General features: G+C 37.6%; 1 protein-coding gene across 1 annotated transcript; it reads right to left on the bottom strand.

The window, feature by feature from the left end:
- Nucleotides 1-1,182: 1,182 nt before the first annotated feature.
- On the bottom strand, nucleotides 1,183-4,833 carry LOC142548046 (ABC transporter G family member 9). The gene is made up of 6 exons (XM_075656411.1): nucleotides 4,750-4,833; nucleotides 4,396-4,549; nucleotides 3,259-3,621; nucleotides 2,619-3,045; nucleotides 2,169-2,488; nucleotides 1,183-2,073 (listed from the first exon to the last, which is right to left on the bottom strand). The coding sequence occupies exons 2-6, from the start codon at nucleotides 4,486-4,488 to the stop codon at nucleotides 1,417-1,419; spliced, it is 1,860 nt and encodes a 619-aa protein (XP_075512526.1). The 5' UTR covers nucleotides 4,489-4,549; nucleotides 4,750-4,833; the 3' UTR covers nucleotides 1,183-1,416.
- Between the last annotated feature and the right edge of the window lie 20,829 nt (nucleotides 4,834-25,662).

The raw sequence follows: 25,662 nt of genomic DNA, 5'->3' as shown, positions 1-25,662 counted from the left end.
GAAACAAAATAACAAGTTTTGTTAACATCAAAATCAAGATTGCGAATATGAAATGTTCCAACAATACTTAAGTAAAATGTCAATTAGATACTCTATCTTATCTTAGTTTGGCTAGCAATTACTTTTCATTTAATGATTGTGCTTAATGACTAATAAATGACACTTTCAATATTTATGAATATTAAAATTGGTAAACATGCCTTCATTTTGTGTTGGTTAAAATTTATGAGTTTGACTTACTTATTCTTGTTGAAGCTAGATACTTGATTCATGTATTCACTTGTTGACCTCTTTTTTTTTTACTATTATTTGTGCATTGCATTTTTGAAAATACCATCAATTTGAAAATATATTCATTGGTTAGTCTACTTTTATCAATTTCAAACTTAATTTAGGGGATAACTAATTAAGATTTTAAGGAGGAGATTGATTTTAAATATTGTGGGGAATAAAATTTAGTGTTTAACTTAATTTTAAAATCTATCTTTTTGATTCACACAAAAAAGAGGAGAAATATGTTAGTTGAAATAATTATTTATCCAAGTTTTGTGATCATTATAAATGAGAGATTGTTGGGTTGCGAAACACAAAAAGTTTTGATTTTGATGATAACAAAACGTGTTATAGTGTTTATAACGTATTTAATCAAGTGTGTGGTTACTAGCACAAGTTGAAAGCTGTAACTCGACAAACGTACCTACTCAACAAATATAAAAATGACCCTACGCTGCTCCCTTAATTTTCTTACAAACTCACGTTTCCCTGTCCTAAGATTAAAACTATATCTAAAAAACAAAACCCATAAAAGGGTGAGCTAACGCTCAATACATTCACAAACATTCGAATACAAAAATTTAATCAACTACAATTAATATTATTGAGAATTTCCAACCATCCAATCTCAAAGAAGTCAAGATCAATTAATTTTTGAAACAAAATAACTCGTAATATTACAAATTTCCTTCAATCAGTAGTCATAAACACTGGTCATCAGAAGCTACAGAACTTATAAATTTTGACCAGATACATCATCCATTGGCTAACTCATCAAATAATAAGTCCAACCATATACATCATTTATTGACTGCTGTAAAATATTAATAAAATACATTACCCATTAATCACCAATCATCATATAATCAATCATCTCATAGATTCAGAAATAATAAAAATATCCCATAATCATTCATCAAATTCCCATAAAAATATCCCTATAATTTCTCCACCTTCTTAGTGAATGAAAAAAGGATAATGAAAATTAAAGTAAACAATCAACGTTCAACCATATCCACCAAATTTGGTGGGGTATACAACATTGTGTATATATGTATTGTAATTGAAGTGCAACAACTACCCACTTAGTAAAAAATTGCACCACAAAAAGAGAACACCTAAAGAACAACACACTCATTTAGTCTACCTCTTTGGCACACCAATTCTCATGAGTGCAACATATGCTATAACCCTGTAACCCACAAGCATCACTGCCAGGGCCAGAAAGGCAGCGGCTTGTCCGTCGAGCCCAACCGGCTTCACCGACGGGAAGTCTTCAACCAAACAAGTCTTACCAGAGCCACAGGGATATGTTTCCCCAGGCTTATATTGTGATACCAACAAGAGCTTAAATGTATACTGACTAATCGATATATACTTGATCCACGCGATGAATTTAGGCACGTTTTGGACGTAGTATCCGCTTGCCAGAAGGAACACTAGCATGACGACTGAACCAAGGACGGTGGCGGATTTTTGACGCATAACGATGGCGCCTATGGCTAACCCGAGACCTTGAGAACATAGAACGCTATAGAGGAGAGTGAATAGGCCCGAAAAGAAACATTGAGGGGTTGGTCTCAGGCCGGCCATCCAGTAAGTTATGATGACGAAAACCGTTGGAAGGACTAGCTCCATTGGTAAGTCCCCTAAGGTTTGAGCCATGAAGTATGAGGAGAGGCGGTACATGCCTGAAGCTCGTTCTTTAGCTAGCATCATACGTTCTTGAGGGAAGGTGAAAATAGCTTGGAAGAGCGGGTAGAAACCCCAAAAGCCTGCGTAAAAGAAGAAAAGTCCCACCTGTACGCGTTTGACAAAAATAAGAATGACATGGAAAATGCCCCTCTTGGAAAAGGGGAAATTTTGTATGTTAATAATGCAAGTTTTGCTATGACCTGATCCTGTAAGTGACTGATATCAGATTGCCACCACAATAGCCCACATAGGATTGAGATGACTAGCACTTGTCCTATCTTGAGGCCCGAGAAAGAGTCGTGCTTCCTTTCTTTTATGCCTCGTCTCAGTAAAACCAAAAATTGTTCCCACCAAGTGGTCGGCCACCGGAGAAACTGCTTATCATCCTTCGCGGATTCTTGGCGTTGATAGTCGACGTTAAGTTCCGACTTCACGTTGTCTAATAGATCAGTCTTGTATGCCGACACCAATTTTTGCTTGATAGCTGTTTGGTCTTCATTTGAATCAGCAGTTGAAACTCCTGCAAAAATCAAAAGCAATGTCATTGTATAAGGTGAAGTATTGAATTTGCAACAAAAAAAAAGAGACATGCATGAAAGCACCTCCTTCAAAATCATGGCCATACATATATATATATTTATTCAGCATACCGTTGGCAAGATCTAACAAGAAGTCTGCAGGATTCATAGCAACTGAAGGAGCGAACCCGACGGAGGCGAAATAGTCTAACGCTCCGGATCCCTTCCCAAAATACAAAGGATTACCTTCAGACAGCAATAAAACCTTATGAAACATATAATACAGCCTGCTAGAAGGCTGATGAATCGTCATCACAATGGTTCGACCTCCATTACTAAGCTCCCAAAGCTTGGAAACGATTCTCTGAGCAGTGGTCGAATCGAGCCCGGAAGTTGGCTCATCAAGAAAAATAAGGCTAGGATTGATCAGTAGTTCTTGTCCAATACTGACCCTTTTTCGTTCACCCCCAGAAACTCCCCTCATCAGGGGTCCTCCTATGATACTATCCTTGCATCTTGATAATCCAAGCTGAGTTATTACAGCTTCAGCCTGTTGTACCTGTTGTGTAATCGGATAACAAATTGATAAAAGACTGAAGTTGGAGGCTTTCATTTGAATCTATACAACTGAGTTTGGAAGGTAATGACAACCAATTATAACCTAGAGCTTAGTTAAACTAGATGGGATAATACAGATTTGATCTCAGTTTTTTTTCCTTTCAAACTTTTTAGTTGACTAATATATCTATATTCTATATATGTACAAAAGTACCTTCTCTTGCTTAGTTAAAGTTCTAGGCAGGCGGAGGAGTGCGGTGTACACTAATGTCTCGGTCACGGTGAGGTGTGGATAGAGGGCGTCGTCCTGTGAAACAAATCCGGTACTGCGCTTCATAGCGTTTGAGAATGGCATGCCATTGTAGGTAATGTTCCCAGCCAAACGCCCGCCTAGTCGGCCACCAAGAGCGGTTAACAACGTAGTTTTACCGCTGCCGGATGGCCCGAGCATGGCTAACATTTCGCCAGGAAGCACAACTCCGGAGATTCCTTTCAAGATTTGTTTGTCTTCAGCTTTTGTATTTCTCTTGAGGATTCCACCTTGGTTGATTTTGATATAGTAGATCACTTCCTCAAACTGCATCAAAGTTTGATCATGAAAGGGAGATATCGCTATCCAGATAGCGAAATGCATGCCTTTGTAAAAAATAAAATAAATTTACATACTAAATTTTAAATCTTTTTTCCTTCACAGGGATTAGCAGGAGAAGTCAACCAAAAAAGAGGTGACAAATTATCGTCTTTATTTGCAAAAAAGTCTAATTTTACAAAAAATGTTTTTTTTTCCCAAATTGTTCACGGTTCCTATTTAATTAATAATTTGAGCTTTCCATAGGTTGTTATCGAATTTTACAATTTTCCAACAGAACCCATCAAAATCCTAGAGAGGTTTAAATTTTTTTTCCAACAAATTTGAAGAAATTGCTCAGTCAAGAATTGGTGAGAGTATAATATGGAACATAATAAATATGATCGTATCTTCAGTCTTCTTTATTATCAACAGAAAAGATAATGAAAATAAATTAAATTTTCTCGAAATGAAAACATTATTTTATTTATTTTTTGAAGAACAAAAAACCATTTGTTTCCCATGCAACTGGGATCGAACAAATTATCCAAAACCCTAACAGGCAGAATCGGTTGGTGGCAAAACCAAAGAAAATGGAGGTAAAACCAGCTACCATTTTATATATATTTTATGGATTTTTTTGTGGGATTTTTTTCGATGTATAATACTACTTTTGTTGACTAAATATAAATATATTATATAAAACTCTACACATTACCGATCCTCATCAAGTTCATGCATGCATATTTAACCATATATATATGTATGTGTGTATGTATACACCTTCAATGTGACTGGACGGTTGGCCTTCTCAAAGATGGACGGAGATTCTTCCCGATCATTTTGCGCCTCCACATCCACCGTCTCTGTGGTCATCTCGACCGGAAACCAAATAGCCTCTCCTCCGCCTTCGCCGCCGCCGAACTCACTAAGACACCTGCACAAAATCAAGAAAACACCCGTCCTTTATCTGTGTTCATATGATTACGCCATTCCTTGCATTTCGATATATTTTTCATACAGAAACTGACACGTGAAATATATGAAATTTTCTCGCAAAGGGTTTCAAATTTTTGCGTGGAACCGCGTATGGGGAATTATGATTATGCAACACAGCAGGAGAGATTAAAGGGGAACCTGAACGGTTGCAGAGATTCAACTATTTTATTTACGCCTTCTTTTATATATTTGTTTGAACCTTTTCTGTTCGTTAAATCTCCAATATCTTAGCTCTCCTCTTTTCTTGATAATTCTTTTATCATATCAAAATTTCCTTAAATCTTCGAATATTTCATTTATCTTCTTTTTTTCGTTAGTCAGATTTTGTTTCCATTGTTATCGGAAGAATTTTCGATTATTGTTGTCTTATTTCAAATTATTTTTGTTATATTTATGATATTATATTATATATATTGGTGTTGAACGCTGTTATACATGTAATTTAATCACTACGAGTTTGAATTTTTTTATGATTGTTTCAATGTTATTGAATGATTAGATATTTATAAATAGAATTAATGTTAATATAAAGTATAAAATTTTCAAATACTATAGTAATTGAAATCAATTAAATTAATTGTTTGCATGGTTGTTTTGTTATTGAGAATTTAATCTAATTTTCTCTCCATAATACAATATATCATGTGATTCATTTGGTAAAATTCGATTCTGAATCAGATAATAAAATATAAAATAGTTAAATAAAAATCAGACTATAGAATATTTAAATAATTGTAATTTAATATAATGCCGTTGACTACTTCCACATTCATGTATATTAATCTAGATCGGGAAAATATTAATTGGGATGATATTGTAATATGAAGACTCAAAATTCTAAGTATTATGTGAAAATGAGATAATTAAAGATTTCGATTATGATAACATGAATGCCTAGGAAAATAGGCAAAGGTTATTGTCAAATATTCTTCTAGTAGAGGAAAATATATACGTATACACACACACTAAAACTCTTTAACATCATTTTAAAAAAATATCTCTTTAAAATGCATGTGGAATATATATATATATATATATATATATATATATATATATATAAGGTTTAAATTACATTTGAATTTTGATTTAGTAGGAGTTGTATATTTTTATTTAGAGTGAGGTTTTCTATGAGATGGTCTCACGGATCTATTTCTGAGACGAGTCAAATCGAACCATTTTAAAGTGAAAAGTAACATTCTCAGCATAAAAATTAACGTTTTTTAATTAATCAAATCGGATCTTAAATCAGTCTCACAAAATTGACACTACAAAAAAGGCTAAGTTAGCTACAATTTTCAAACACTTGTCGCTAAATTGAATTTGCCGACGGTTTTCTTAAAACCGTGGGAAAATTACCACAGTTTTTAATAAAAAATCGTGGGCAAATTGGCTACGGTTTTAAAAAAAACCATAGCTAAATTAGTGATGTAATTCGAAATATCGTCGCTAAATTGAATTTGTCTACTATTTTAAGAAAACAATGGGCAAATTACGACGGTTGTGATATGCTGTCGTAATATTAGCGATGGAATATTAAATCTGTCGTATTAATCATCGCTAATTAATTCATACGGAAAAACCACTGGTTCAGAGAATTCCATTGCTAATTAATTACATAGTGACGGTTTTTCAAATAATTTCGTCGGAAAAACCGTCGCTAATTCCATCCAAAAACCGTCGCTAATCGCTTATATATACTTCCCTTACCCTTCATTTGTTTCAGCGGTTTTCATCATTTCTCTCTGGTATAGATGAGTTCTTGCCTTTTTCCCCAAAATTTCATGTTTTTTGATTACTATAACTTATGTATTTGTTTAATTTTGCAGATTTGGTTCTCGATTTCAACTTTCTAAGTACACCGTTCAAACAGGTTTTTTTCATATATTTTCATAAATATATATTTATATATATATGCATATGTTTTGAAAATATGTAGATAGATGCGTGTGTTAGATGCATATCTGTTGTATAAAATTTTTATAAGTGTGTTAGATGTATATATGTAGTATAAAACTTTCATGTCACATATATATATTTTATTGTTAATAGAAGGTGCATGCGAAATTATATTACTTTATGTTAGATTATTTAATTTATGTACTATTTAATTGTATGCTAGATCTAACTAATATATATTATCTGCATGTGTTGTCGTGTATTTTCTTATGTATGTTAATTTGATAATAATTATATAAATTTACATTTACTATATATGTAGCTATATATATTAAATAATCTAACATAAAGTAATATTAAACTCGAAGATAACTATATGTTGTACTCAGAGAATGTTTTCAATTCAGTCCAATGCTCAACACGATTGATTTTTACTCACTAACCCGATTAATATTAATATATAATTGAATGTCGAACAAAATCAGATGGTACAATTCTGTTATAAGCTTATCATATCACTTCTTGATGTGTCACTACAAGAAAATATGTATTCAACAACACATCAAAGACAACAGTTTTTTATTAAAACCGTTGTGTTTTTTTTAACAATGGTTTCAACAAAAACTGTTGTCGTAGCCTAACAAAACCCGCTCATTAACAACAGTTTTTTAAAAATCGTTGTCTTTGATGTGTCTACGTCAACGATTTTCTAAAAACTTTTGTCTTTTAGCGTTTTTTGGGGGGTCAAAGACAACGGTTTAATAAATCGTTGTCTATTAGCGTGTTTTTTTGGACAAACGACAACGGTTTTAGAAAATCGTTGTGAATTAGCGTGTGTTTTGGACAAACAACGGTAATCTTAAACTGTTGTTATATTTAGCGACGATTTTGCTTAAACCGTCGCTATTAAAACCACCGCAATTTTTAAAATAGCGACGGTTTTTTCTTAACGACGGTTTTTAAACAACCGCAGCTAATAGCGACGGCTTTAGGTTAACTGTCGCTATTAACAACCTTTGCTAATAACGACGGTTTAATAAACAACCGTCGCTAATGGTTTAACAAAAACCAGTCGCAAATTGTTTATAAATATCCGCGTTTTTAGTCCATTTTCCTCCACATGAAATTTTTTTCTCTCTTATACGATTTTAGTTTCAATTTAGGGTAAGTTTTTTCGCTTCAAATCTTGGTAAATTTCTAAGTGTTAGTTAAGATCATGAATATTATTAGCTTCAGGTAGGTTTATTAAATTATAAAAGTAAAATAAAAAAAATTAGCGACAGATTATGTTAAACCGACGATGTTTCTCTAACCATCGCTAATTAACGACGGTCTTTCTCTAAACCGTCGCTAATTGTCAGAAACCATCGCTAATGAGCGATGGTTGGAAACCATATCATAAATCGTCGCTAAAAACCATCGCTAATGATTACTACGACAACAGTTTAAAACCGTTGTCGTTAAATGCACTTTCAACAACACCCTCAGTTACAACAGTTTTAAATGACCTACGACATCGAATTTTATCCGTTGTCGTTTAGCATTTTTGTTGTAGTGTGGATCAGTGAAGTTCAGCCTATCCCATTTCAATACCTAAGAGGTGGTTGTGTGGAATATGAGATTAAGTTGATGCCTGGTACCACACCTATCTCTAAGGCGTCGTATCGGTTGGCCCCAACCAAGATGAAGGAGTCGAAGGAGCAGTTAGAATAATTTCTTCAGAAAGGATTTATCAGAGCTAGTGCTTTTCTCTAGGGAACACCCGTTATTTTTGTGAAGAAGAAAAATGAGTCTATGAGGTTTTGTATCTATTACTGAGCGTTAAATACGGTTACTGCAAAAACAAATACCATTTGCCTAGGATAGATGACTTGTTCGATCAGTTGCAAGGGTCGTGGTGTTTTATAGGATTGATTTGAGGTCTGGGTAACATCAGTTGAAGGTGAAGGAAGTATATGTGCACAAGACAACTTTCAGGACTATATATGACCATTTTGAATTCTTGGTGATGCTATTTGGTTTGACTAATGCGCCAACAGCTTTCATGGATTTGATTAACTGAGTGTTCCACCCAGAGCCGTGCCTGTGGTTCACAGGGCCTGAGGCGATATGTTGAAAAAAAATCTTGTTGTGATGAATAACCGTAAAATTTAGTTTGAAAATTAAAAATAATCAAAAAATAGATATAAGGAAAATATAATTTACGAATTATATATTTATCTCTTTGCGATTTTTTTTCTTCGTGCGCCACAACATCAACATGACTCTAACGTAATGCAGTGTCATATGAACAATTATATTAGAAAAAGATTGAAATTGGCAAACATTGTACTGTATGTTACTAAAATTGAAATTTGTCAACATAAACTATCAAAATAACAAAATGATAAATATAATGAACCAATATTGTAAAAATATATAATTTGTTTTAAATAATGAATATAAGATTTTATTCAAGAAAACGGAAAATAAAGATATGTAAAATAGATAAGTATTACAATTTTTTGTGTTTTATTTTTTGAAATGAGTCCAATTACATAAATTCAAGAAAAGATGCCAAATAATTGATAAGTAAAGTATCAAATTTTAACACATGAGTTGACACAAGATAAAATAATAACTATATTGAACAAACATTATCATTTTATGCATACAAAATTTTTAAAAATTTAATTAATGAGCCATGTAGCTTTATTGTTTGGGCTCTACATAATTTGATTAAATCCCCAATGAGCACAATCATCATATTTAATCATGTTTTCAATGAGTCAATGTCCAATTTTTTTAAAAAAATGTCCAATGCACATACTATTTAGGTGCATGCCTCAACAACATGAGACCAACGATTTTTTTTTGGCCCCCTGTGAGAGCCGGACCCTGAGGCGATGGCCTCTCTCGCCTCACAGGAGGTACGGCCCTGGTTCCGCCTAAATTGATCGGTTGGTCATTGTCTTTATTGATGACATCTTAGTGTATTCCCAGAGGCGAGGGGAGCATGTATGACATTTTCTACGGTTTTGCAGACATTGAGGGACATATGGTTGTATGCCGAGTTCAGTAAATGTGACTTTTGTATTGAGCAGAATACAGTTTTGGGCCACAGTTTCTTAGAAATGTATTCAGGTAGACCTTGCAAAGGTTGAGGCGATTAAAATTGGGTTGCACCGAAGAATGCTACTTAGGTGAGGACTTTCTTGGGATTAGCAGGATATTAGCGAAGGTTCATTCAGAACTTTTCTCTAATTGCTTTTCCATAGACGGAATTGACCCGAAAGGGGGTGAAGTTTGGTGGCAGTCTAAGTGTGGGAAGAGTTTTGAAGAGTTAAAGGAGAGGTTGATGTCCTCTTCTATGTTGGCTATTTTGAGCAGCTCAGTGCATTTTGTTGTGTATACAAATGCTTCGAAGCAGGGCGCATTCTTGATGCAAAACGATAAAGTGATTGCCCGTGCCTCTAAGCAGTTGAAACTGCATGAGAGGAATTATCCCACTCTTGATCTTGAGTTGGACGCACTTGTTTTTCATTGAAGTTGTGGCTCCACGCCATTACCTTTATGGTGAGAAGTGTGAAGTGTTTACGGATCATAAGAGTTCGAAGTACTTTTTCACTCAAAATGAGTTGAATATGAAAAAACGAAGATTGTTGGAGTTGGTGAAGGATTATGATCATGACATTAGTTACCACCCTAGTAAAGCTAATGTAGTATTAAATGCATTCGATCGAAAGTTTGCGACATTGGCTCAATGGACAACAGAGAGTCAAATGTTCAATGAATTTCAACAATTGAGTTTGGATGTCCTATGACTAAGCAAGACTTTAATGTTCACATCGTTGACAGTAACTTCGAATCTATTTGACTGTATCCATGTAGGACCTGCCTTTGATGAGTAGTTGGTTAAGTCGAGAGACCTTGATGAGGCTAAGGGCCGAAGGTTGTTTACATTGTTTGATGGGATAACGAGGTTCAGAGAGCAGGTTTGTGTTCCTTTAGCTGTCCAATTGAGAGAGGCAATTTATGACCGAGACACATGCCTCTCTGTATTATGTTCATCCAAGGAGTAAGAAGATGTCTAAAGATTTGCAGCAGTTGTTCTGGTGGCTAGAGATGAAGTTGGACATATATTTTTTTTGTGAGTGAGTGCCTCACCTGCAGCAGGTGAAGGTTGAGCATCATATGCCAACAAGGACGTTGATATCGTTTCCCATTCCTATGTGGAAGTGGGAGAAGATTGCGATAGACTTTCTAATCGGTTTTCCGACCTCAACAAGATGGATGAATTATTTTCGGGTGATTGTGGATAGATTGACTAAGTCTGCTCATTTCATTTTAAGAAGACTACATTCATAGCGAAGCTGTTGGAGAAGAATTATATTCAAGAGATTGTGAGACTCAATGGGATCCCAATGAATTTTGTATCAGACATGGATGTGAAGTTCACATCGAACTTCTGGCAGAGTTTGCATCATGGTTTGGTACTGGTTTTTCTTTTAGTACCACCTTTCACCTGTAGACGGATGGTCAGCCTGAGAAGCTTTATTAGATTTTGGAAGACATGATTAGGGCATGTGTGATTGATTTTAAAGGTGGTTGGGAGTTGAAGTTGACATTAGTCGAGTTCGCTTACAATAACAGTTATAAAGCTTCTATTGGTATGGCTCTTTATGAGGCTTTGTATGAGAGAAAGTGTAGGACTCCAGTGCATTGGGAGAAGGTTGGTGAGAATTTAGTTCTTTGACCCGAACTTGTGACGGATACAGTTGGCATTGTGTTGTTTCTTGGATTTCCATGATATTAAGGACTCATCAAGAAGAGCACAATATCCAGAAACTGATCGCCGATTATCTTGACAAGCTGCCCAATCCGAGTCAGAAAAAACTAAGTTTAAGTGGGGTTGATTTACCATAAAAAAATACCTTGACCAACCATTCCTTTCACATACTTAAGGACTGAATATACAACCTGCAGGTGTGAAGTTCTAGGCTGAGGTACAAACTGGCTTAATTTGTTAACTGAATAAGCTAGGTCAGGATTTAAAATGGTTCAATACAAGAGGTTCCCCATCACTCTTGGATAGATAGAAGGATCACTCAAAAATTCACCATCTTCATTGTTTAGCTTCGAATTGACATCCAAAGGTATTGTGTGAGGCTTGGATCCTAAAAGACCTGCCTCAGTATGTAGGTGAAGGGAATAGTTTCATTGACCAATAGAAATACCATGAGAAGATCTTGCAACTTCGATCCCCAGAAACTACTTCAATTTGCCCAAATCTTTCAGCTTAAAATGGCTAATCAAGAATATCTTCAAGTTTAATGATTCCTTCTCATTATTCGTGACATTAACAATGTCGTCCACATAGACCAATAATGCCAAAATAAAACATCACCCCGTGATCGAGTAAACAAAGAACTATCAGCATGTGACTGATTAAAGTCAATAGTGAGCAATGTACATGAAAATTTGGAGAACCATTGACGTGAGACCTATTTTAGACCATATAAAGATTTGTGTAGGTTGCAAACTGCATTTTTGGGAAGGTCTGCCCCATGTCGTCGATTTCCTGGAGGTAATGACGTATACACCTCCTCAACTAAATCACCATGTAAGAAAACATTATTGACATTGAGTTGGGTAAAGGATCAACCACGGATTGCAACCAACGCTAGCAATGTTCTGACCGTGACAATTTTGGCCACATGTGAGAATTTTTGAAAATAGTCTACCCCCTCCTATTGTATGTATCCCTTAGCAACCAATCGCGCTTTATACCTTTCTGGTGTTCCATCGGCTCGAAATTTAGCCTTATACATCGGCGACACCCTACAACACTTTTCCCATGTGGCAAAGAAACAATAGACAAAGTTCGATTGCTTTCTAAAGCTTGCAATTCAGTATTTGTGGCTTTGCTCCACTCTAATTGCACAACAACTTGGGAAAAAGTATCTGGCTCGACAATGGAAGATATGTTGTGAACAAGGACTTGGTAAGGAGTGGAAAGTTTATGGTCGCTGAGAACAGAGGATAAATGGTGAATTGGGGACGAAGGAGAGACAATGCTAATCAGTCAACCAAGCATGCTTAGTTGGAATTCGATGTGGACGGGCAACAACATCATTAATGGAATTTATAATCGGGGAATCTAAAGGTTCTGAAGGAAAAAGAGCCTAAGTTGGTAAAACAAAATCAGAGAAGAAATTAAAATCCACAGAGGGATGAGAATCACATTGGAAAGGGAAAATATTCTTGTGAAAAGTTACATCTCTAGATATATAAATCTCATTAGTGAGAAAAGATTAAGCAATTTATATGCTTTGAAACTAGGCGGATAACCGAGTAAAACATATTTTATCGCTCGAGGAGAGAATTTTGTACGACGACTAAGAAGAGTTGAACCATAGCACATGCAAAAAAACACCTTTAAATGAGAATATGAAGGACTTTTAAGAAAGAGTAGATCAAAAGGAGATTTATTTGATAGAAGGGAAGTGTGTGTGCGATTAATAAGATATACGGTGTTGGATCGGGAAAATCCTCTAAAAACATGATGAGCGACAATAGCTCGTATTCTAAGAATGTATACATCGATAAATTAAATCGAGTTTGGTTAGAAACCAAGCGGAAAATACTCGAAGTAATCATTCGTTAAGAAAACTGATCGGTTAAAGCTTTTAATCTTGTGTAACAAATTAACTGAAGATAAGGGAGATCAGTTCTCGCAATCATCAGTTCACTTTTTGTGAGAACTGAACTGATAAAATCATTTTAAAAACTAGGGGTTAATAGTTAGAATACACAAGATATGTTTATGGATGTTCGGAGACTTCAACTACTCTTACGTCACCCCTTCTACCACCTCGGGTAGTGTTGGAACATTTCATGTTCGCAATCTTTATTTTGATGTTAACAAAACTTGTTTATTTATTTCTAATGAGTTTACCTAAGTGCGCAGAAACTGAAACTGACCAGGTATCGAACTGATCAGTTATCAAGCTTAAACTGAAGCTATCGAGACACAAACTGAAAGTGACAACCGATTGATCCAACTGAATCAGCTCAACTGATATCTCAAAGAACGGTTCAACTGATTGTCCAGCTGATAGGTAGTTCAGCAGAAGATCTTCAGAAGCCCGGCCAACTGATGAAGAGCTCAACTGATGAAGAACCCAACTGACCAGTTCAACCGAAAGAGTTAAATCAGTTCAACTGACGAGTCAACTGATTTCACCAGACCAACTGAAGATCAGTTCAGATGACTAGTTAGGAACATCAGTGAGGAACCATTCAGTTGCATATCAAGACAAGCTTATCTTAGTGGACTCCAGCTACGCACAAAGATACAAATACATGTACGATCAAAGGTACAATAATGGACGTTGCAGCAAAGATTAAAGCCGAGAGATTCCTGGAGGCATGTTAGAAAAGTCAAGACACATGTACCAAGGAACGCATTCAAAATGATCACATATGATGAGTCTTGAAGTACGATCTCAATGCCTCTATATATACACGCTCAAGACCATCAGCAAAAAGAACAAGAGAGAGCACATACTAGAGTGTGTGAAGAGAAAAAAAAGGCACGCATATTGCATATCAGCTTACAAGAAGCAATCAGCCCAGAGGGAATACTTCATCGTGTTATCAGCTTAGTTTAGAAGCATATTTCCCTCAGTGTATGAGAACACTTTCGGGTAGTTTTCAGAGATCAGTTCTCACACATATACACGCACACACCACCACTCAAATACAGTCTTGCACAAAGACAATAAACTTGTGCATGTAGTCTTTCTCACATAGACGTTAAATAAGTGTATGCTGGCAGGTGCTGCCTTCAGTCTAGTCTAGGAGTTCAGTTAGGCAGTAGTGTAAGTCCTAAGCTGAGTGAGTTTGTACAAAGAGTTGTATAAATCAAAGTCTTCTAGTGAATTCTACCCGATGGGGTAGAAGAGGTGACGTAGGAGCAGTTGAACTCTCCGAACATCCATAAACATATCTTGTGTATTTTTTTGATTAACTGTTGTTTTCAAATTGTTTGGATCAGTTAGAGTATTCGTCAGTTCAGTTATCACCATAACTGAACTGATGAATGCAAAAACTAATCTACAATTTTTCAGTTATTCAATTACACAAGATATACAAAATATATCACTGTTTCTTAACGAAGGATTATTTCGAGTGTTTTTCGCTTGGTTTTAATTCCAAAATCGATCTAATTAATCGGTGTATACATTCTTAGAACACGAGCCATTGAAGCTCTTGGAGAATATTTTGTTTAAAGTACCTCAAGGTGCTCTGCAAACGATCCTTCAGGTAGGATCCACTAGAAGACTTTGATTTATACAATACTTTGTACAAATCCACCCAGCTTAGGAATTACCCACTGCCTAACTGAACTCCTAGTTTAGACTGAAGGTAGCACCTTCTAGCCAACACTTGTTTAACGTCTTTGTGTCAAAGACTACATACACATGTTTTACGTCTTTGTGCAAGACGAAATTTGAGTGGTGATATGTGTGTGTGAAAACTGATCTATGAAAACTACTCGAAAGTGTTCTCACACACTGAGGGAAATATTCTTTTAAAACTAAGCTGATAACACATTGAAGTGTTCCTTCTGGGCTGATTGCTTCTTCAAAGCTGATAAGTATTATGCGTGCCCTCTCTGTATTTTATCTTTTCACTCATCATGTCTCATCATCGTCTTCACTGAGCTTCGGCTTCTATTTATAGGCGTTTGGTTGAACGTACAGTGAGACTCATTGAATGAATCCGTTATAGAATTTGTTCCCCCAAATAGATATCTGGAACATTTGGTTTTTAAGTGCTGCTGCAACGTCTCTTATTGTACCTTGATCGTACAATAGTTTTTGTACCTTTGTGCACAGTTGGATTAAGCTTGTCGTATCTGCAAACTGGTTCACTCCTAACTGATGTTCTGAACTGGTCTTGAACTGGTGAGGTGAAATCAGTTGACTCGTCAGCTGAACTGATTTCACTGATTCAGTTGAACTGGTCAGTTGGGCTCTTCATCAGTTGAACACTTTATCAACTGGCCGGCTTCTGAAGGTCTTTTGCCGAACCACCTTACAACTAGACAATCAGTTGAACTGATCTTGATTCTTCAGTTGTACTGGTTCAGTTCGATCAATCAGTTGGCACTTTCAGTTTGCGTCTCGATAGCTTCAGTTTAAGCTTGGTAACTGATCAGTTCGAAGCCTGATCAATTTCAGTTTCTACGCATTTACGTAAACTCATTATAAACCAATAAGCAAGTTTTGTTAACATCAAAATCAAGATTGTGAACGTGAAATGTTTCAACATACGGATGTGAGAATACAATCACTCCAGTATACCAAAGGAATATGGGATTGAAAAAGTAAAGCATGTGCCACGTTCAAGATGTGTCGGTGTTTTTCTTCCACAACTAAATTTTGTTGTGGCCATTCCAAACAAGATTGAAACAGAATAATACCTCCGGACTTGAAAAATTCAGAAAATCAGAGTTCAGGAGCATTGTCAGATCAAAATGATTTTATTTTCTTGTCAAACTGTGTATGAATAATCCGACAATAGGAATGGAATATATGCAGTACATCAGATTTAGATTTGAGCAAATAAATCCATGTATATTGAGAATGATCATCAACAATTGTGAGAAAATATTTTATATTTGAAACCATCAACACTTAATGGATTAAATGGACCCCATACATCAATATGAATCAAATCAAAAGAACTATCGGACACTGAATTGTTGGAAATAAATGGCAATCGTCTTTGTCTTGATAAATGACATATTTCACAGTTCAATATATCATCATTATTGATGGAATTAGTGTCCAAAAATTTTCTTTGTTTTGATAAATGAATATTTTACTGTTCAATATATCATCATTTTTTATGTGATTAGTGTCCAAAACATTTCCCAAAAAAGATAAATGAATATTTTACAGTTCAATATATCATCATTTTTTATGGGGTTAGTTTCCAGAACTTTTACCAAAACAGATAACTTGGGAAATGAAGCATGTCCGAATCTATAATGCCAAAGTTGAGAGTTGGAAAATGAAACATTACAAATAATAGTAGGAACTGGAAATGAGCATAAAATGTACATGTCACCCACTCTTCTACACATCCCAATCATTTTGTCCTGATTGAGAACCTGGATTTGAAAAGAATCAGGGAGAAAAGAGACTGAGCAAGGAATTTGCTTGGTTAAAGAACTTATGGACATCAAGTTAAACTTGAAATGAGGAACATACTGAACATCTTTCAAAATTAAATCATGAGACAATTTAATTGTCCCAATGTGCATAACAGAAACAATCAAATTATTAGGCAATGTGACATTAGAGTGAAACTGTGATGGCCCGTAATTTCGTATTCATAATTTTGCGGAATTATTAAAAATTTTCTCTTTAAATAAATAAACTTGCAACGTATAAAAACTTTCGTAAAATAACCCAACGGTTTAACATAAACATATCAGCGGAAATTGAATAATGTTTTAAACAATAACTTAAAATATATAAAATTTATAACAAGAGTTTGAACATAAAACTGAATAACTAAACGCGAGGTCCTCGGGTTCGTACTACCGCCGATCCGAGCTAACTCACTAGTCCCCGCCCTCGGCCTCTGCATCATCAGTACCTACAACAATCAAGTCTAGTGAGTCTAAAGACTCAGCATGCATATATCGTGAATAACAAGTAAAATATATCATAAAATTTCATGCCATGTAAAGATATCATATCGTAAAGCGTAACGTGAAAATCGTGCCATGAATAATTATAAATACATGTATAACTGATAATCGTACGAAAAATGTTTGCTCGATAGAGCCCTGTCATAAAATATCATATCATAATTTTCTGTTGAGAATATGTTCTACGCAAGTGGCCCATAACATGAACTGAATCGTCTGATCAGACTAAACCACAGTATACTGGACGGTAGAGATCATCACAGCCCTTGGACTGAATATCTGTACCCATACATGAACATGAACTGAACTGGTCAGTGGTCATCGGGTGAAGTAATAATCCCATGATAAGCTGCAATCCCATGAGTGTGAAGTGGCCACAAGACATATCGCATAAATCTCAAAAATAAACTTTTATATTTATGCACGTAATATAATTAAATTCCTGAGTTATTTTATAAATTTGGGTTGGATCGGTTCCAGGCTCGCTGCGACCTAATTCTAACATGAAAAACATGCACATAACTTGACTTGACCATGCAAATAACTTATCTTGACCAACGCTTCAAAATCGAACTAAAAACGAGACTATTACGCCCAACAAACTTAATATTTAACCATGACTCTGTACCAACCCGAACCAACATCAAATCATCATTTAGTCATGATTAAAATACACCTAAAATATTGGAAAATAATTACCAAGGGCTGTAATACAAGAAAATTGTGCATGGAGGCCAAAATCATGAAACTCTCTTTCGAGAGTCACTTTGGCACATTGCACCGTAAATTCTCGTACGACCTCTAAACTTGACCAAATCACAAACCGCCAAAAACATGACCTTTCTAACTCAATAAGGCACTGTCCTGTCCAAGGACATAGGCTAAAAGCCAACCAAAAACTTGAAACACACCTCTGAACCGAAGGCAAAGTTTCTGTCTAGAAAATTACAGCAGCAGCTGTTGCGCTTCCTTGCGTCGTTTTCAAGACTAATGGCCATTGGGGCTTGAACCACCGACCAGCGCCTCTTACCAACATCCTAAGGTATGGTTTGAACCATGGCTAAGGGCCCTATGCCAACCACAATTCCTGCCAACACCTACGACAATACAAGCTTCACCCGAGAACACACACATTGCACGCGTGGGGGCGTTGCTTGTTTTGATGTCAAATGAAGGATCCAATGGCTATGAGGTTAACCATGGTCCATGCTAGACAAGCTAAGGTGTTGTATTAGTCATGGTTAAGGGCTAGAAGCCAACCACAACCCACTTGACACCTAAAAACCGAAACTCATCACACTCAACAAAAACCATAATTTTAAAACCGAAGGGGTTTGTTCTTGTTTATTTTGAAAACCGATGGGACCATGAACCAAGACATGAAAGGGCATCTTGGTCACGTCCTAGACATGTCAAGGAAAGGTTCTAACCATGGCTACAGCCTCTAGGGCAGCCAAGATCAGAATCTTCACCTTAGACAATAAACATGCAAATCGAGACACAAAATGACATGCTGGGGAGTTGCTGTACAAAACGTGATGCAAGGGGGGAAAGGGCTGAAACCAATGGACAAATCCCTTACTAACACACCCTATATCATGTCTAAAAGCAGCCTTTAGTCCCTGGAAGTCGAGCCAACCCTGTAACCACAAAAACAACAAAGAACATGAAGTGCGTGTGGGAAGAGTCAAAAATTCTGTACAATGTTTTTCGAAAGTTCTTGACATGATTTCAGTTTTGTCATAGATCAAGCACATGTAATGGTTTAAAAATAGATATATAACTTGATTGAAGAGCAAAGAAATAATATAGACATGCCTTGGATTTGTTTGAAACAAAAACAAATCGATTACGACGAACGCGGTGCGGCGGAGACGGAATTCTCTTTTCTTGCTTGTTTTCTCTCTTTTCTCTCTTGATGGCTCACGATTATTGGATGATTTTTCTTCTGAATTTTTGTGCTAGGTGGAGTGAAGAAGGTGGTGAAGGCTTGTGGTCAAATAAGGTGGTGCATGGAGGAGTAAATGATGTCAAGTTGGGGGGAAACATGCATGATGAATGGGTGGTCTTTGTTTTGTTGTTGGGGGAGTTAAATGGTGTCAAGTTGGGGATTGTGTGGAGTGGAGAGGACCGAGACTTGTCTTCCCAAATTGGTGTAGGATTTGTTTAAGTTTTGCTAAGTAGAATCCTATGTTAGATAAGCTTGATTAAAAAGCTAATTAAGCATAATCTTGATGAATTAAGAAGCCTAAAATTAAATTGGTGATTAATTAATTAAAGTAGACTTAAATCAACTTGATTTCATTAAAATAAATTATTTCTTAGCTGGGAATAAATTTAGGAATATTTTAGGATCATAAAATTCATCTCTGATTTCCTATCTCCGGTCCGGTCTCGCGTATATATCTAAAAAGTTAAAATTTGAAATACGTGATTTAAAATCCTTATAAAAATAACGTAAATGATTTAAATGCAATTAAATCAACAAATGCCTAAAATAATAATCATTTAAAATTAAATAATAGATATTATGCATATATTTACGCATATTGGTTTTTCGGGTACTACAACACTTCCCCCCTTAAATAAAATTTCGTCCTCGAAATTAGAACTCACTGAATAAATCTGGAAAGCGACTCCGCATCTCTGACTCTGGCTCCCAAGTAGCTTCCTCATTGGAATGATTAAGCCACTTGACCTTCACTGATTTGATCACCTTGTTCCGAAGCTTCTTCTCCTTACGGTCTAAGATCTGCACTGGTCTCTCTTCATAAGACAAGTTCGAAGAAATCTGCAACGGTTCAAAGTTCAACACATGAGAAGGATTCGCTAAATACTTCCTCAACATCGACACATGGAACACATTGTATACTCCGGCCAGATTCGGCGGAAGAGCAACACGATATGCTAATGTCCCAACTCTGTCGAGGATCTCAAATGGTCCGATGAACCTCGGACTAAGCTTTTCTTTCTTCCCGAATTTCATGACACCCTTCATCGGTGCTATCTTCACGAAAACATGGTCGCCAATGGCAAATTCTAGATCTCTCCTCCTCCGGCCGGCATAACTCTTCTGTCGACTCTGAGCAGTCCTCATCCTGTCACGAATTACGACTACTAGATCAGCAGTCTGCTGAACGATCTCTGGTCCTAACTCTGATCTCTCGCCTACTTCATCCCAATGAATAGGCGATCTACACTTCCTTCCGTACAGTGCTTCATAAGGAGCCATACCTATAGACGACTGAAAGCTGTTATTATAGGTAAAATCCACTAATGGCAACTTCGATTCCCAGCTCCCTGAGAAATCGATGACACAAGCACGGAGAAGATCCTCCAAGATCTGAATAACTCTCTCTGATTGACCATCTGTCTGAGGGTGAAAAGCTGTGCTAAACAACAACTTCGTACCCATCGCTGAATGGAGACTCTTCCAAAATGAGGAAGTGAATCTCGGATCTCTGTCAGAAACAATAGAGACTGGAATACCGTGCAATCGGACTATCTCACGGATATATAACTCTGCATACTGAATCATGGAGAAAGTCGTCTTAATAGGCAAGAAATGCGCTGACTTGGTTAGACGATCAGCAATCACCCATATAGCATTCGAACCTCTAGCCGACTTCGGTAAACCAACCACGAAATCCATGTTAATTGTTCTCCCACTTCCACTCGGGAATGGGAAGTGTCTTGAGTAAGCCGGCTGGTCTCTGATGTTCAGCTTTCACAAGTTGACAAGTCAAACACTCAGTTACAAATCTACGGATCTCTCTCTTCATACCGGACCACCAATATTACATCTGCAGATACTTGTACATCTTCGTACTCCTAGGATGAATAGAGTACGGGGACATGTGGGCCTCGGCTAATATGTCTGCTCGAATAGAATCGCTGCTAGCAACCCATATCCTATCTCGATAACGAACAATGCCATCACTCACTGTGTACAAAACACTGCCCTTCACATCATCTCTCTGCCTCTACTTCGCCAACTGATCATCAGATGACTGACCGCTGCGAATACGATCTAATAAAGAAGACTTAATTGTCAAGGTAGATAGACGGGGAACTCTACCTCGAGTATAAATCTCTAGATCAAACCTCTGAATCTCACTTTGAAGAGGCCTCTGAACTGTCAAATGAGCTATCACTGCGACTTTCCGGCTCAAAGCATCCGCTACTACATTAGCTTTACCAGGATGGTAGCTAATGTCACAGTCATAATCCTTGACTAACTCCAACCAACGCCTCTGACGCATATTCAACTCTTTCTGCGTAAAGAAGTACTTGAGGCTCTTGTGGTCGGTAAAGATCTGACACTTCTCTTCGTATAGATAATGCCTCCAAATCTTCAAGGAAAATACTACGGCGGCCAACTTTAGATCGTGGGTAGGATAATTCTTCTCATGTGTCTTCAACTGACGAGAAGCATATGCTAATACCTTCCCATGCTGCATCAATACTGCGCCCAAACCGAGCTTCGAAGCATCGGTATACAATACAAAGTCTCCGGGCCCTGACGGCATGGCCAATACTGGTGCTGAGATAAGGGCTTGCTTCAAAGTATCGAAGCTCTTCTGACACTCTTCGCTCCACACAAATTTAACATTCTTCTTTGTCAACGACGTGAGTGGAACTGCGATAGAGGAGAATCCCTGAATAAACTTCCGATAATATCCTGCTAGCCCAAGGAAACTACGGATCTCTGATGCATTCTGCGGCACAACCCAATCCCTGACTGCTGTAACTTTCGTTGGGTCCATCTCAATACCACTGCTAGAAACGATGTGGCCTAAGAATGCTACCTTCTCTAACCAGAACTCGCACTTACTGAACTTTGCGAATAGCTTATGCTTCTGTAAGGTCTGCAAAACTGTGGTTAGATGTCTGCTGTGATCCTCTTGATTCTTAGAGTAGACGAGACTGTCGTCTATGAACACTATCACAAACTGATCAAGATACGGCTGAAATACGCGATTCATGAGATCCATGAAGATCGCTGGCGCATTCGTCAAACCGAACGGCATCACAAGGAACTCGAAGTGGCCATAACGAGTCCTAAAAGCAGTCTTGAGAACATTGGCGTCTTTCACCCTCAACTGGTGATAACTAGAACGCAAATCAATCTTTGAGAAAACTGAAGCTCCCTGCAACTGGTCAAATAAATCTTCAATCCTCGGAAGTGGGTATTTGTTCTTCACTGTAACCCTGTTCAACTCCCGGTAGTCAATGCAAAGCCTCATCGTGCCATCCTTCTTCTTCACAAACAAGATTGGCGCGCCCCATGGTGAAAAACTCGGGCGAATGAACTCCTTGTCGAGAAGTTCCTGAATCTGTTTCTTAAGTTCTGCCATTTCTGTCGGCGCTAATCGGTACGGTGCTTTTGAGATCGGAGCCGTACCTAGCATAAGTTCAATAGAAAACTCCACCTCTCGCTCGGGTGGCATACCAGAGACGTCCTCAGGAAAAACATCTAGAAAATCCCTAGCAATTGGGACATCAGAGGCTGACTGACTGGGTGTCTCGGGAATGAATATAAAAGTTGCCAAAAACGCTCGACACCCTCTATGCATGAGCTTCCTATCCTGGACACAAGGTATAATGCACGGTAAAGGAAAGTACCTGTCTGGCTCGAATAAGAACTGCTCGATCCCAGGCGGTCGGACTAGAACGGATCTCCGCTGAAAGTCGATCAAAACTCTGTTCCTTAGTAGCCAGTTCATCCCCAGGATAATGTCAAACTCTGGCATCGGCAAAACGATAAGATCCACATAAACAAGATTGCCATGAAGCTTGAGGTCTATGTCTCGGATTACATTAGTAGCTGCCGTTTCTTCTCCCGAAGGCAGTACTACTGAATAGGCTATATCTAGCCCAATGGTCTTGACCTTGAGAAAATTAGCAAAGGTCTCCGAAATGAATGAATGAGTAGCCCTTGGATCTATCAAGGCTTTCGTAGCTGAACCAGCTATAAAAATTCTCCCTGAAAGGTTGGAACGTCAAGCTGAACCCAATAATTAATAGAACTAACTTATAGGCATGCAAAGGTCAAAGTTCTTCTAACCTAGATTCCCGAAATAACACTGATTAGAGCATGCAATCCTATCATCAATTCTATGTTCAAAATCTCAACGCAAAATCTCAATTCCCAAAACATTGAATTTCGAATATTAACTTAAAGCTTTAAGATACATATCATGAGCATGGTGTCTGGGTTCGTCTCTGCTGCATGGAGAGCAAAGACTCTGCCTTGGGTAGGCAGGCTCCCCTGAGGGCATTGCTGCAGCAAGTGGTCTGGACTACCACACTTATAACACTTTCCTGACCCATACATACATGCTCCAGCATGGCGGCGTGTGCACCTAGGACAGACTGAGTGCTCAAAAGTCCTCGGGATTGCGCGTCCCTGCTGCTGCTGCTGTCCTCTGTTCTTGGGTGGGCCGTAGAAAGGCCTCTTATTCTGGGGCTGCTGCTGAGGAGGAGGGCGGTGTGGCACTTGGATTGGTCGCTTGCCCTGGCGGTCTCTCTCTATATCAATCAGGTCCTGCTCTGCAGCTAGAGCTTTGGAGACAGCGATGTCATAAGTAGTAGGGCCAGCCACCCTAACATCACGGCGCAAGATCGGCCGTAGAACATCCAGAAAGTGTCTCAGCTTTGCTCCCGCATCATTGGCAATCAGGGGTACGAAATGGCAATCCCTCTCAAACTTACGGATGAACTCCGTAACAGTCATATCTCCCTGCCTTAGGGTCATGAACTCCCTGGTCAACCTGGAACGCACCTCGTCAGTAAAATATTTGGAGTAGAATACTTCTGTAAAGCGCGTCCAGATCAGAGTAGCCAAGTTCAATGCTACGGATGCTCCTTCCCACCATAAGCGGGCGTCTCCTCCAAACAGATAGGTCGCACAACGAACTTTGTCCTCATCTCCAAGCCCCATGAACTCGAAGATAACCTCGAGGGACTTAATCTAGCCCTCGGAAATCATGGGATCTGTCGTCCCTGAGAACTCCTTCGGTCTCATCTTCATGAATCGCTCATAGGTCGCCTCAGGTCTAGGCGGCCTAGCTACCGCTGCAGAATTGTTCCCCGCGAACTGTGCGAAGAACTGAGTCATGCCCGCCATCATCTGGGTATGCATATCAGGTGGTGGAGGAGGTGGCGGTGGACCTCTATCCTCATAACGGTTCTGAGTCTCATCAGCCTCGCTTTCAGCACCCCTCGGGCGGTCAATAACTCGTCTAGGAGGCATACTGTACCATGTAAAACCCTTACGTAACCAACATGCAATATTTCTACTATTTTTCTTGAAATTTAAATATATAATTGCTAAAACATAATATTGACATAAAAATATTTTTCATGAGAACGTGCTGATAAAATATGTCATGAGAACATGCTGGTAAACTATTTCATGCTCAAAAAAATTGTAATACGTGAAAGTCGGACTTACAGACTGAAGACGTGACTTCGTGAGCTTCTCGAGATCAGTAGTAGTACAATCTTTTACAAGAACATAGGCTCTGATACCAACTGTGATGGCCCGTAATTTCGTATTCATAATTTTGCGGAATTATTAAAAATTTTCTCTTTAAATAAATATTGCAACGTATAAAAACTTTCGTAAAATAACCCAACGGTTTAACATAAACATACCAGCGGAAATTGAATAATGTTTTAAACAATAACTTAAAATATATAAAAGTTATAACAAGAGTTTGAACATAAAACTGAATAACAAAACGCGAGGTCCTCGGGTTCGTACTACCGTCGATCCGAGCTAACTCACTGGTCCCCGTCCTCAGCCTCTGCATCATCAGTACCTACAACAATTAAGTCTAGTGAGTCTAAAGACTCAGCATGCATATATCGTGAATAACAAGTAAAATATATCATAAAATTTCATGCCATGTAAAGATATCATATCGTAAAGCGTAACGTGAAAATCGTGCCATGAATAATTATAAATACGTGTATAACTGATAATCGTACGAAAAATGTTTGCTCGATAGAGCCCTGTCATAAAATATCATATCATAATTTTCTGTTGAGAATATGTTCTACGCAAGTGGCCCATAACATGAACTGAATCTTCTGATCAGGCTAAACCACAGTATACTGGACGGTAGAGTTCATCACAGCCCTTGGACTGGATATCTGTACCCATACATGAACATGAACTGAACCGGTCAGTGGTCACCGGGTGAAGTAATAATCCCATGATAAGTTGCAATCCCATGACTATGAAGTGGCCACAAGACATATCGCATAAATCTCAAAAATAAACTTTTATATTTATGCACGTAATATAATTAAATTCCTGAGTTATTTTACAAATTTGGGTTGGATCGGTTCCAGGCTCGCTGCGACCTAATTCTAACATGAAAAACATGCACATAACTTGACTTGACCATGCAAATAACTTATCTTGACCAACGCTTCAA

Source organism: Primulina tabacum, chromosome 6 (assembly GCF_025594145.1).
Source record: "Primulina tabacum isolate GXHZ01 chromosome 6, ASM2559414v2, whole genome shotgun sequence".
NCBI classification, from domain to species: domain Eukaryota; kingdom Viridiplantae; phylum Streptophyta; class Magnoliopsida; order Lamiales; family Gesneriaceae; genus Primulina; species Primulina tabacum.
The sequence above is the reverse complement of the archived record's forward strand: the minus strand, read 5'-3'. Positions and strand labels throughout refer to the sequence as shown.